Raw genomic sequence first — 14,386 nt, forward strand, 5'->3', positions numbered from 1 at the left:
GACTGTTGTGTCTGAAAATCCCAGGAGATCAGCAGTTTCTAACCAGCCAATCTGGCATCAACAACCATGCCATGGTCAAAGTCAGAGATAATATTTTTCCCATTCTGTTATTTTTAATGTGAACATTAACTGAAGCTCTTGATGTTATGTATTGTGCTGCTGCTACATGACTGGCTGATTGGATAATTGCAGGTGTATATATATCTTTAAAAGGGTGCAGCAAGGTCTGTCTCTTTCATTGCTACAACTTGAGCAAGCATGTAAGAAACAAAATCTTCCCCTCAATTCCATAAATATTAGCGTTTCATTTCGGTGTGGATAAACACCATATGGGAAGTGTACCAACAAACTCTTGTCCTCTGGATCTTTTGTCCTCTGTCTGCAGAAAGAAGAACAGATCGGTGTGCTTGGTATTGACGTTGATATCAGCTTTCACTTCTCTGCTCAATACATGAGCGGCGTCCATTTCCTGTGTACAACGCAGTGGTGGCAGTTTCTGCCATCTGTCTATATTTTTGCACTTCTTACACATACACACAGAGTTGGCTGATACTTATATTATATATAAGTATCAAATAATAATAATAAAATACACACACACACACACACACATATATATATATACATATATATATATATATATATTATATATATATATACACATACATATATACACACACATACATACATACATACATACACACACAAAGTGGTGCTTGAAAGTTTGTGAACCCTTTATAATTTTCTATATTTTTGCATAAATCTTATCTAAAACATCAGCAGATTTTCACACAAGTCCAAGAAGTACATGAAGAGAACCCAAGTAAACAAATGAGAAAAATATTGTACTTTCATTTATTTATTGAAGACAGTGATCCAATATTACATATCTGTGAGGGGTAAAAGTATGTGCACCTCTAAGATTAGCAGTTAATGTGAAGGTGAAATTAGAGTCAGGTGTTTTTAGTCAGTGGGATAATGATCAGGTGCGAGTGATTGAGTGACACCCTGTTTTATTTAAAGAACAGAGTTCTATCAGAGTCTGATCTTCACAACATGTTTGTGGAAGTGCATCATGGCACGAACAAAGGAGATTTCTGAGGACCACAGAAAAAGAGTTGTTGAAGCTCATCAGGCTGAAAAGGGTCACAAAACTATCTCTAAAGAATTTGGACTTCACCAATCCACAGTCAGACAGATTGTGTACAAATGGAGGAAATTCAACACCACTGTTCCCCTCCCAAGGAGTGGAGACCAACGAAGATCACTCCAAGAGCAAGACGTGTAATAGTCCACGAGGTCACAGAGGAACCTAGGGTAACTTCTAAGCATCTACAGTCCTCTCTCACATGGGCTAATGTTAATGTTCATGAGTCCACCATAAGGAGAAAATTGAATAATAAATGGTGTGCATAGCAGGATTGCAAGGAGAAAGCCACTGCTCTCCAAAACGAACATTGCTGCTCCTCTGCAGTTTGATAAAGATCACACGGACGAGCCAGAAACATTTTGGAAAAATGTTATCCCATCTGTGAAACACGGTGTGGTAGTATCATGCTTTGGGACTGTTTTGCTGCATTTGGTCCAGGATGACTCGCCATCACTGATGGAACAATGAATTCTGAATGACACCAGCGAATTCTAAAGGAAAATGTCAGGACATCTGTCTATGAATAGAATCTGAAAAGAAAGTTGGTCATACAGCAAGACAACCATCCTAAGCACACTAGTCGTTCTACCAAAGAATGGTTAAAGAAGAATTAAATTAATGTTTTCGAATGGCCAAGTCAAAGTCCTGACCTTAATCCAACAGAAATGTTGTGGAAGGACCTGAAGCAAGCAGTTCATGTGAGGAAACCCACCAACATCCCAGAGATTAAGCTGTTCTGTACTGAGGAACAGGCTAAAGTTCCTCCAAGCCGATGTGCAGGACTGATCAACAGATAGATACAGTGAGGGAAAAAAGTATTTGATCCCCTGCTGATTTTGTATGTTTGCCCACTGACAAAGAAATGATCATTCTATAATTTTAATGGTAGTTGTATTTGAACAGTGAGAGAAAGAATAACAACAAAAAAAATCCAGAAAAACGCATGTCAAAAATGTTATAAATTGATTTGCATTTTAATGAGGGAAATAAGTATTTGACCCCCTCTGCAAAACATGACTTAGTACTTGGTTTAAAAACCCTTGTTGGCAATCACAGAGGTCAGACGTTTCTTGTAGTTGGCCACCAGGTTTGCACACATCTCAGGAGGGATTTTGTCCCACTCCTCTTTGCAGATCTTCTCCAAATCATTAAGGTTTCGAGGCTGACGTTTGGCAACTCGAACCTTCAGCTCTCTCCACAGATTTTCTATGGGATTTAGGTCTGGAGACTGCCTAGGTCACTCCAGGACCTTAATGTGCTTCTTCTTGAGCCACTCCTTTGTTGCCTTGGCCGTGTGTTTTGGGTCATTGTCATGCTGGAATACCCATCCACAACCCATTTTCAATGCCCTGTCTGAGGGAAGGAGGTTTTCACCCAAGATTTGACGGTACATGGCCCCGTCCATCGTCCCTTTGATGCGGTGAAGTTGTCCTGTCCCCTTAGCAGAAAAACACCCCCAAAGCATAATGTTTCCGCCTCCATGTTTGACGGTGAGGATGGTGTTCCAGGGGTCATAGGCAGCATTCCTCCTCCTCCAAACACGGCGAGTTGAGTTGATGCCAAAGAGCTCCATTTTGGTCTCATCTGACCTCAACACTTTCACCCAGTTGTCCTCTGAATCATTCAGATGTTCATTGGCAAACTTCAGACGGGCATGTATATGTGCTTTCTTGAGCAGCGGACCTTGCGCGCGCTGCAGGATTTCAGTCCTTCACGGCGTAGTGTGTTACCAATTGTTTTCTTGGTGACTATGGTCCCAGCTGCCTTGAGATCATTGACAAGATCCTCCCGTGTAGTTCTGGGCTGATTCCTCACTGTTCTCATGATCACTGCAACTCCACGAGGTGAGATCTTGCATGGAGCCCCAGGCCGAGGGAGATTGACAGTTCTTTTGTGCTTCTTCCATTTGCGAATAATCGCACCAACTGTTGTCCCCTTCTCACCAAGCTGCTTGGCAATGGTCTTGTAGCCCATTCCAGACTTGTGTAGGTCTACAATCTTGTCCCTGACATCCTTGGAGAGCTCTTTGGTCTTGGCCATGGTGGAGAGTTTGGAACCTGATTGATTGATTGCTTCTGTGGACAGGTGTCTTTTATACAGGTAACAAACTGATATTAGGAGCACTCCCTTTAAGAGTGTGCTCCTAATCTCAGCTCGTTACCTGTATAAAAGGCACCTGGGAGCCAAAAATCTTTCTGATTGAGAGGGGGTCAAATACTTTTTTCCCCTCATTAAATTGCAAATTAATTTATAAAATTTTTGACATGCGTTTTTCTGGATTTTTTTGTTGTTATTCTGTCTCTCACTGTTCAAATACAACTACCATTAAAATTATAGACTGATCATTTCTTTGTCAGTGGGCAAACGTACAAAATCAGCAGGGGATCAAATACTTTTTTCCCCTCACTGTATGTAGAATCAACAGAATAGATATGTAATACTGGATCATTTTCCTCAATAAATAAATGATGAAGTATAATATTTTTGTCTCGTTTGTTTAATCGGGTTCTCTTTATCTACTTTTTGAACTTTGTGAAAATTTGATGATGTTTTAGATCATATTTATGCAGAAATATAGAAACTTCTAAAGGGTTCACAAACTTTCAAGCACCTGTGTGTGTGTGTGTGTATAATAATTATATATATATATATATATATATATATATATATATATATATATATATATATATATATATATATATATATATATTATACACACACACATACATATACATACATACATACATACATATATAAATAAGGAGTTATGTTATTAAAATTTTCTTCCAAACTACCAGATCAATAACCAACTCAACTAACGAGAGACAATCAATCACAGCTAACACAGGACAACAAGCACTCTTTACGGTTAACCATAAACTGAAAATACAGTTTTGCACATTTGGTCTTCAAAAGTTCCTCAACAGCACTATTCACGTTGTGCTGTCACACGTTACAGGTTTATCATCTAAAAGCACTTGTGTACTTACCCATACTGTTTGTGGAGTTGCACCACATCAGCAGAGAAGCTGTGCAGATTACATTCAGCATCCCAAACAGTAGGATCTTCCATGACTGCAAAACATTTAAACGCACACCATTTTCAGAAAGTTAAAAATGGTCATTTTCAAGACAGAACTACAGTAGGCAAGCAAAGTCAATGACTAAAAGAGACAATTTGTAACCTTAGTATGATTAGACTAATTTCAGGCAGAACTCTGATAGAACCTTACAATAGTAATAGTAAATGTTAGTGAAACAGCAATTAGACTCATAGTACAAGCAATAAATACAAATACATTACTGAAAATTCAGGAAAAGCTCCATTAATTAATAATGAAATAGGTTTGTGAAGAATCCGACAAACTGTCAATTATTTTAAATTTAAATAAATTTAGTAGAATCTGCACAGATTCATTCTTGTTAATTCAACGTTTGAGTATAAAAGAAGCAAAGTCTCAAAGGAAGCCTGTACTGAGATACAAACTGTACCATCACCTCAGTGTACTGTTACATATCTAGTAGCCAAAAATGTGCCTGTTACTGAAACTGTAGCCACTGCTGTTTACTGGTTTACTGTTTATAAAGCAAACAAGGGGTTCTTACAGGGCTGCAATCAAGGAAACTAAAAATTTTATATTATTTATCAAATAAAAGTGTTTAAAGTAGTTTAATGAAAGTACATTCACATTAGTGATGTCACGACACCAAAAATCTAGTAGTCTGTACCGATACCACCAAAAGTACACGATAATCGATACCAAAGTCGATACCACAGTGTGGTATTAAAAAAAAATAAAATAAAAAAAATTCATTAAAAACTCTCTGGAGGACATCCTCCTCTGGCTGATACTGGCAAAGAGAGAGAAAGAGGGATATTTTAGTTATCAAACACTGTCTGACAATGAGTGGAGGCTACAGTGGAGGTGCACTCCTAAACGCACACATGCGCGTGCACACACCGATGCACACACAGATGCACACACAGATGCACACACAGATGCACACACAGATGCACACACAGATGCACACACAGATGCACACACAGATGCACACACAGATGCACACACAGATGCACACACAGATGCACACACAGATGCACACCCCTTATGCTCTGAATGCAAGCATTAGTTTAAATTCACTGATATGGTGGCAGGCTAAAAAGATTTATTGAAAGAATGAACATTTGAATAATTATTAGTGACGTAAGGCTACATTTTGTTGACAGGACACAGGCTGAATGGCGATGCATGGTGTCCATTAGGAGGTAGCTTATAACACTGCAATGCGTTAGCGTCGTTAGCAAATAACAGGCTATCGCAAACATTACATGGAGCATAAGGTTAGCTGGTTTCATGGCAACATTGCCAGCTGCCTCAAACAAACATAATAAAGGACCCGTCTTTCAGGTGCTTCATCAAATTCCAGGTGGTTCCTCACTTTGTTTGAAATGAACGATAGCATCGGTTGCACACTGTCTTCAGAGCATCAATTATATGTTTGTCGTCATCCGCCTCGAATGCAAAGTATTTCCATATTCCATACCACATTTCCTCTCAACGAGTCAAGGCGGAGCTAAACTTCTGAAGTTTTTCCCCCATGTGCTTGTAGGCGTTGTTCTTCTTCTTTACCACTTGTGGACCGACTAAAATACTTGTGCATATTTGCTGCCCCTATCAGTTCCAGAAGAACTGTAACCTTGGTATCTTCATTACCAACGGTACCTTCGCTACTGCAGAAAAACAAGTACCGTCATGTTTTAAGAATGTTAGTACAGACTTGGTACTGAAGTATCGGTTCTTGCGACATCCCTAATTCTCATTTCAGCGGGTTAGTCTCGTCCACTGGTGTTACAGCAGGTTAGCCCCACCCATTCACGAGACATCGTATATCAGCATTGGTCCAGAATTCCCATATAGCATTTTAGTGGTGATCTGGAAGTCCGACCACTGACACATGAATGTTTGGTCGCTGCTGGGGACAGTGCTAAAAGGTGCTCAAAACGATCCTCAAGCTGCCAGTCTGCACTAGCTGTAACTAAGCTCACTAGAAATTTGAAAGACTACATAAACTACACATGCATTTACACTGTGCTGAACAGCAGCGGAGATACTTCTTTTAAAGCAAAGCTACCCTGCTCAACATGTTTCATTCTCTTTAAAGGGAACCCAGACTATGAAGGCTTACTAGATTATCACCAACATCTGCTATGTAAATCCGCTATACAAAAACACACAGTTAGAAAAATTTAAAATCCTTGCACTCGTAGGCCGCCATCGCTGTTCATGTTGCAATGCATTCTGGGTAGTGACGTCAAATGGTTGCAACGGTCTTGATTCTCTAACGACCCTACAGTGATATAAACAAGTCTTCAGCCTGCTCAATTTGCACCTGAGTGTAACATAAGTGAGGAGGCTAACATAGAAGGCATTACTCAAAATGTAAATCAAAATGAAGATGATCAGAAAGGTGAGAGGGGGGCAAAATCTACGCTGTTTGTTGTTCAAGGTAAGCATATGGATTAAACTATCATTTTATGATAAAAGGTATTCTAAAATCAATCATTTTAGAGATTATCAGCCATCTCACTGTCGTATACTTTATCACGTTAAAATCCTGTTGACCCACCAGCGCGTTGTCGCCATGTTATGAACAAAAATCTATCCTATCTACACAGCCTCTGTGTGTATGAAGGTACTCATGTCTTTGGAAAGCTAAGATTCTTGTGATTTGATTGATATAAACTGTTTTTAAGATACAATCACAACAGCAGCTACAATCAACGATATACAAACAAACACTTACGAAACGAAGGCAACTCACCTTATATTAAGCCTCATAGTAATCCACTGATCCGTAACATCCTGACAAAGTTGTTACACTGGCAAAGGTCCAAACAATCAAATTATGTAAAAATATTTAGTCCACCTTTCAAAAGAGACCAAAACCATGCATGTACCCCAAATGGTTTAAGAACAGCTTAAATTTTACTTTGGGAATGCCTTGGCTAGGCGTTTTAGGTTAATTTTACAGGAGCTTTACATTATGAGAATCTACAGAAAAATGCACTAACAAGATGCTTACGGGTTTGATTATATTTACAGATATCCCCTGTATCACAGCACACAACAACTAGAAAACTACAGCCAAAAGCAGCACAGTGTGGTATTATTTTCCTACTCAGGGGCTAGTAGCTAATTCTTTTGAGCACTCAAAAGCAATCATTTGAAGTCATCAACTCAGGGTGCATGTCACATAATGGCGGCCTCCATAGGTAATAATATGTATTAAATATTAAGAATTTTAAAAGTAATTCACATATTTCATGTGTTTCTAACAACGTATTTTAGTAGGAAAGGGCAATTATTGCATGTTAAGGCCTACAAGTCTTAATAGACGGGGTTCCTTTTAACGTAAGCCCCCATTCATGTTTTGCAATCGAAGATATTCTGTGTGTGAAAGGCTAGCACAGCTTTATCTGTCTGGCAAGCATGGATAAGGAAAGCTAAGATGAAAGCTAAGATGCTCTAAAGTCAGACAACACAGGCTATTAAAGTTCACATAGAATACAACATAGGTTAAAAGAAAACTCATATTACGAAATATTAGACATTTTACCTTTGCTGATCTTAAAGCAGTAAACACTACATTTTTTTATTTAAATTATCTAACTTCATATCCATTATGATAGACAGAACATATGGGTAATTCCCAATACTCCCGGCAGGTGTCTCAAACCCATAACAAAGCGAGGATAAACCTTTTAGGTTTACAGAATCAAGACAATGAAGTGATCATGTATTTAATTGAAATGAACAAACGGAACCTTAAAAACTATGTTTACTACTGAATTTCCAAAGACGTGACTAATAAAGTTCACAACCATGACCGCTTCGAACCCAGATCCCATACTGATCTTGGTTGGCTTGATAAAGTACAATATGTTATCCAATCCTGCTTGGTTTGTAAAGCAGGACGCTTATATTGGCCAAACTGGATTACAACTCAACCCTGACACCCCATGACTTCATCTGCTGTAGTTAGAGTGATTTAAACAAGTATGATGATGACTCCTAGGAAAACATGTTATCGAAAGGATATTCAAAGAATATAAGTCAGCATTTGGCCTAATTTTGTTGCAGAAAAAACCTGAAACTATATACCCAAAATAAAACACAAACAATTCACAAGGAACTCACCCGTCTATCTGAAGTGACTAAGTTGAACTCTTGGATGAACTTGCTAAAGATGGACTTGTGTGACTTGCGGAAGGGGTGAATGGTGCCCTGCAAGAGTAAGCAAACAAAAAGTCAACATACATATGAATTAGGGCTGGGTGATATGGTGAAAAAATGTGTCATGATAAGATTTTTCAAAATCATTCAACATTCATATTTATCAATAATATAATAATAATAATTATTATTAATAATAATAATGATAATAATTAATAATAATAATAATACATTTCCTGATGCTCAACAGTAATTTTTTTTTACATATTTATTTCATACCAAATAAATGAACTATAACTAAAACAAATAAACAAAAAAACATTCAGCTTTATATTCATCATTCAACTCCTTTAACTCTCTTCACAAAATCGGTCCACATTCAGGCAAACTTTGCACATAATGTTCTGCGTGACATCTGATTTAAGAAAGAAACCCTGCATCAATTCATATTTTATTTGTATAAGCCTTTTTAACAATGGATATTGCCACAAAGCAGCTTTACAAAAATATACACATTTTTTTATTTTATTTATAAATGTATCCCCAATGAGCAATACAGAGGTGATCGTGGAAAGGAAAATCTCCCTGAGACAACATTATGAGGAAGAAACCTTGAGAGGAACCAGACTCAAAAAGGGAACCCATCCTCATCTGAGTAACAATAATTAGTGCAATTGTAAAGAATTTCCCTTCTATAACTGTATAATATATAGTTAAAAAGTGCAACTTTATACATTTTAATGACACCAACAGGAGTGAGACATGCTGGTATGTTTCTTTTTACTGTTATTTGTGTGGATATTACACTTGCATGGCACAATCAGTGAAACCATGGCAACCGAGTGACATGCAAATATTAACACCTCCTTGACCTGCTTGGTTGGACATTGGTCCATGAAGCGTTGAAGCTTTCCAGTTGAACAATACTACATTAAACAAAATAAAAATAAAAATCGGCCTGTTTACAATGTGAAACGGTTTAAATGACAGCACTGCATGATTAAAATTTTAACCTGGAAATGTGAAAAAACAAAGAAAGAGCTGACACAGACTATTTCAAATAATGGAATTCTTGAAGGTTTATGACATTTTCTGCAAATCTGATCATATACATAAGTAGATATATATACATAACTCTCTGTATGTTGATTGAACTTTTAATGCTATTAACTGCTCTCAAGTTGTGTTGCTTTTATAGGTGAAGTAATTATGTCCATAAGATTACTACAAAAAAAAATTTGCAAAAAAAAAAAAAAGAATGTGCTTCAACTGGAGAGTGACAGTGCTTTAAATGGGCAGGTGAATTTGGCCCTTGAGATTGATATGTTTTTACATTGATGGAGTACAGACCACTTGAAACAAACCACTAAAACTGGACCCATTCTCAACTTTACATAAAAACAACTTAAACACTAACACAAAGCTTCACCTGCAAAGTATCTTTATAACAGTGTCATGATTAGTGATGTGTATGACAGGATGGCTACCTCAACACTGACATTTTCAAAATACTGACTAGAATGCATTACTCGATCAACATCGACCCATTCTTCTTTTTTTTTTTTTAATCAAGTCCCATATTCTACTGTTGCTAATCACTTTTGTGCCCCAAAAAAATGTTGCAATCCAACAAATCATACTACAGCTAGGCCTGTTACACTAATAACATTATCTACTTATTGTACGATATATGGACATGACCGCAATCATTTCTGCTAACCTCGATATTACCCACTGTGTTTACACGCGTATTTGTTAACATAAGAATGAGTCACCAACAGTTCAATCATTTGTGCTGCTTCTGTCCTCTCGTCTGCTCTATGGCTGTCAAATTAAAATTTGAACTTTGAATATTCATCAAATTTAAGATAAAAAGCACGTGAATGCAAAAACTGTGCATTCAAATTTAAGATGTACAGCAAGTACCAGCACTGATTTTAATTAAAACATACTGTTGAAAAAAAGGACATGCAAGATATTAACAATGCACTAACGATGCTGTGTGAAGAAGAAAAATCTATAGAGAAAAAGTTCTAGTGTTTCAAATAATCCAGTCGTAGTCAGTAATGTCGGGGATTGAGCCGCTGAAACTGTGTGAGCTGAAGCTGAACAGTGAATGAACAGCGGTAAACTGAAGCACTTTACTAGCGGGTTAATTAACTCACCCAAACACATCCTATACACATATGAGCTTAATCAGACATCTACACAACATAAACCTAATATTACAACTTGTTTCTGCACAAAATGACGTGAACGCACGAGTGAAGTTGAACTTAAGGAAGGTGCTAGTTAGAACTGTAAATCACGTTGTGAATACGGACACTAAAACACGGACAACGAATAAATAAAGCATAAAGAATTCACAGTATTGTATTACAGTAGTGTACTCATTGCAATGTTATTGTTAGGCTTTCACAACAAGAGCAGTTTTCACATTTCTGTTGATATATGTTTAATATATAAAATGTGTGAATATTTTGTTTCATTTTTGCATATTCTCATTAACTAAAATGCCGTTGACTAATACTCAATGCCATTTTAACTGAGTAAAATTGACTAAAATGAATAAATACAACATGACAAAATATTGACTAAATTTAAAAAGATATTTTCATCAGAAGAGAAAAACTATTATTTGACTTTCCAATTGTTAAAATGATCATATTGTTTATCGCACGAATTTCTGGGACAATATATCGTCCAACAAAAGCAGCTATCATGACAGACCTAACTACAGCAACCTCCGTTTTTTTCTGTGAAGGAGATTTGACTGAAAAACTGAAAACCCTTTGTCTGTGTAATCCACTTGTGGTTACTTTTCTACCTCTGCTGCCACTCCTAGCATGTTTATCATTTTATCATACAATAGCCATCAAATGCATAGAAGAACAAGGCACGGCTGCTCAGAAGTAAAAGAAATTTTCTATTTTTGAATAAAGAGCACTACACACTGCCACACTAGTGTATTTTCCTTGTAGTCACCATCACTTTAATCTGATAACAATGTGGTTTTACGGAAATGTCTTTATAAAAAAAAGGACATTTGAGCTTGGATGTCCTTTTATTTGTCACATATACAAGCATGTCTTAATGACTTGATACATTTTAATTTTCTTATGTTTTAAAATGTCAACACCCATCCCTGCAGGAGCCCGAGCTTCCTGACACATGATTTGAAGTTCCTCTAGCCAGCATATCATCAATGTTCACCTTCTCCACTTTACACAGCCTGTACCAAAGACCCTTTTGACTTTTCTCTACCCTTGGTTTTTCTCTACCAGAAAGTGAGTAGAACTTCTCCAAATATTACACACACTCAGTACGTTTACATGGACAACAATAATCCAATATTAACCAGATTAAGACAATACTCTGACTAAGAAACTAGCATGTAAACCGTAATTTTTTATTACCTTAATCAGGCTAAAGTCATACTTGAAGTAACAACAAATCGAATTAAGACATGTGGAGTATTCCTGTTTTAGTCACATTATCGACATGCGTTACAGACATGTACACACCTTAATCACATTATTAACGTCATGTGGGAGTTTTCACCGCATTTTGCGACAGGACACGTACACACACGGCAGTGCCCAACCGTTTGACAGCAAACAAGAGAGCACGGCTGCGTCCGAAACTGCATACGTACCTGCTATATGGTAGGCGAAATACAGGTATTTCGGCTACTATATAGACGGTAAGTATACGGTTTCGGATGCAGCCCACGGCTTCAAGCAGTCATCTATTTGCCCGTGTAGCATGACAAATAATTAACTGAACTTGAAGTTTTCGTAAGATTAAAAATAAAAACATCCAAAACTCTATATGGTACCATAACGAAGACGAACTTTATGTTGTTATGTGAAATTCTGGAGGGAACGTTGGACGGTGTGGCGTGGTGACGTAATGACGTGTGACATTAATCGATCTATGTTCTATAACATGTAAAACAGGAACATGAAAGGAGTATTCTAAAAGCAACTCATGTAAACACCTTAGTCACAATATTGTCTTATTCAGAATAAGGTCAATAATTTGATTACTGCTGTCCATGTAAACGTAGTCACTGTGACTTAAACTTCTAACCAAAAACAACATTACATAAAGCGAAAACCTGGCAGGGAAGGAGAAAAAAAAATCTCCAATAATTGCTCTGAATCAGATGTAAACTACAGACTATAATATATGAGGAACTTACCAGTGCATGGGTGTCTGTTTCTTGTTTCTTCCTGTGCACTGGTGTATCTGTAAATACAAAAAAAATAAATAATAATAACCCAACTCATTTTTAACCAAAAAAAGAAACAAAAAAGGGAAATAGAAACGCTTCACATCCAGACTACACTACCTATGGTGTAAATGCCATTATTTCATTCACTATGGAGCTACTGCGCTTATAAACTTAACAGCGCTTTTTAATCACACATTACTCGACACTCGGTTAGCAAGAAGCTAACTGTTATTAACAAAACACAGATGCAGTGACAAAGGAAATTATATATAAATAATTATTATACGTAACACTATCACTTATCTGTTTTAATTCTGAGGATTATGTGTAACACTCTCACACATTTATTGTCAAAATAATGTTCAATGTACAGAGTTTAAACTGGCTAAACGTTAGCCAAATACCTGAGGCCGAATCTCAAATGGCTCCCTATTGGACACCAAGTGCACTACCAAGGTTCCAAAAGCCGTTATTATATACCCTATGTAGTGCACCTACATAGGGAATCATGCCGCCGTTTGGTATTCAGCCTTAGACAGATTGGCCGGGTATAGGAAATGCTAATGCAATACCCGAGTCCTTGAAGTTGATAACGTCCACTGAAACCATGTCAGGTTTATCTGCAGGTCCGATTTTCCTCTCAGTTACACCAGAAGGCACCACATCCGGCTTTGGACCGAGTTTCCTCGTGTAGTATTCGGAAACATGATGGTATGGTAGTCCTGCTGCAGACGTGGACATACCGTCCATCGCCATTTTGAAGCGCTGCTTCTTCTCGCTGTTTCAGATCCACTTGTGTTTTGCTGCTAAAGTTATGGCGCGTTTGCGCCCCCTAGTGTTGGTGGAGGACAAATCACGAACAAACAAGCAGAAAATGCATTCTATCTATCTATCTATCTATCTATCTATCTATCTATCTATCTATCTATCTATCTATCTATCTATCTATCTATCTGTCTGTCTGTCTGTCTGTCTGTTTATCTGTTTATCTGTCTGTCTTAGCAGTATTAGTGATACATATGTAATGTAATATATGGCTATAGGATAATGACGATCATTATATTACACTGTATAATAGGGTTTGGGACAATTGTAATGAAGTAGAGTGTGACAATATTCCTGAAAAAAGTACTATTGAATTTTATAAGGCATTTGAAGTTCTCTCAGCTCATTTGTTAAAATGTACACAGAAGCAAACACAAGCTTCCAACAGTGAATGAAGTAATTTTAACAGTAAACCACCACCACCCCCCCCCCCCCCCCCAAAAAAAAGGAAAAGATCTAGCAGAAGTGAATAGCTATAGGCCAAGCTCACTTGCCCATCCTGACTAAATAGGTTTCATACCAAACAGGAATCCTTTCTTTAATCCTCATGATGAACCAACCTAAATGGTCCTATCTTTTTGCTGCCTTGAGAACATATGACGCTGGTAAGTGATTTTAATCATATTAAGAATTCTCTACCACAGCCATTGTGCTAGAATAATCACAATTAATATGCGTTTCCCATGATTTCAGCTGCATCGAGGCACCAGGCAAGGCTGAGGATTATCCCCACTGCTTTGCCTTTGCCCTAAAACCCCTTGCTCAAGCCATTCATTCTGACCCCTGCATAAAGGGTTATAGCTCAAAAGATACTTTAAGTAAAATGTCACTATACGCAGATGACATTCTGTTGTATGTAACTAAACCTCAATCCACTATTCCAGCTGTCCTAGATTTAATTCCTCACTTTGGAATATTTTTACGTTATAGGCCAATCAA

At 37.4% G+C, this 14,386-nt stretch overlaps 1 protein-coding gene across 2 annotated transcripts in view; it reads right to left on the reverse strand.

Annotated features, from left to right (window-relative positions):
* Positions 1-13,416, reverse strand: part of slc30a6 (solute carrier family 30 member 6) — a 34,668-nt gene extending 21,252 nt beyond the window's left edge. Inside the window, exons 1-4 of one of the 2 annotated variants that reach the window (XM_017461668.3) lie at positions 13,195-13,416; positions 12,590-12,636; positions 8,350-8,436; positions 4,141-4,225 (exon numbers count right to left, since the gene is read on the reverse strand). In XM_017461668.3, the coding sequence (XP_017317157.1) occupies positions 4,141-4,225; positions 8,350-8,436; positions 12,590-12,636; positions 13,195-13,378 (403 nt within the window). In that variant the 5' untranslated portion in view covers positions 13,379-13,416. The remainder of the gene's footprint in view (positions 1-4,140; positions 4,226-8,349; positions 8,437-12,589; positions 12,637-13,194) is intronic. The other variant, XM_017461669.3, reaches the window with a different exon arrangement.
* Between the last annotated feature and the right edge of the window lie 970 nt (positions 13,417-14,386).

Source organism: Ictalurus punctatus, chromosome 29 (assembly GCF_001660625.3).
Source record: "Ictalurus punctatus breed USDA103 chromosome 29, Coco_2.0, whole genome shotgun sequence".
NCBI classification, from domain to species: Eukaryota; Metazoa; Chordata; class Actinopteri; order Siluriformes; family Ictaluridae; genus Ictalurus; species Ictalurus punctatus.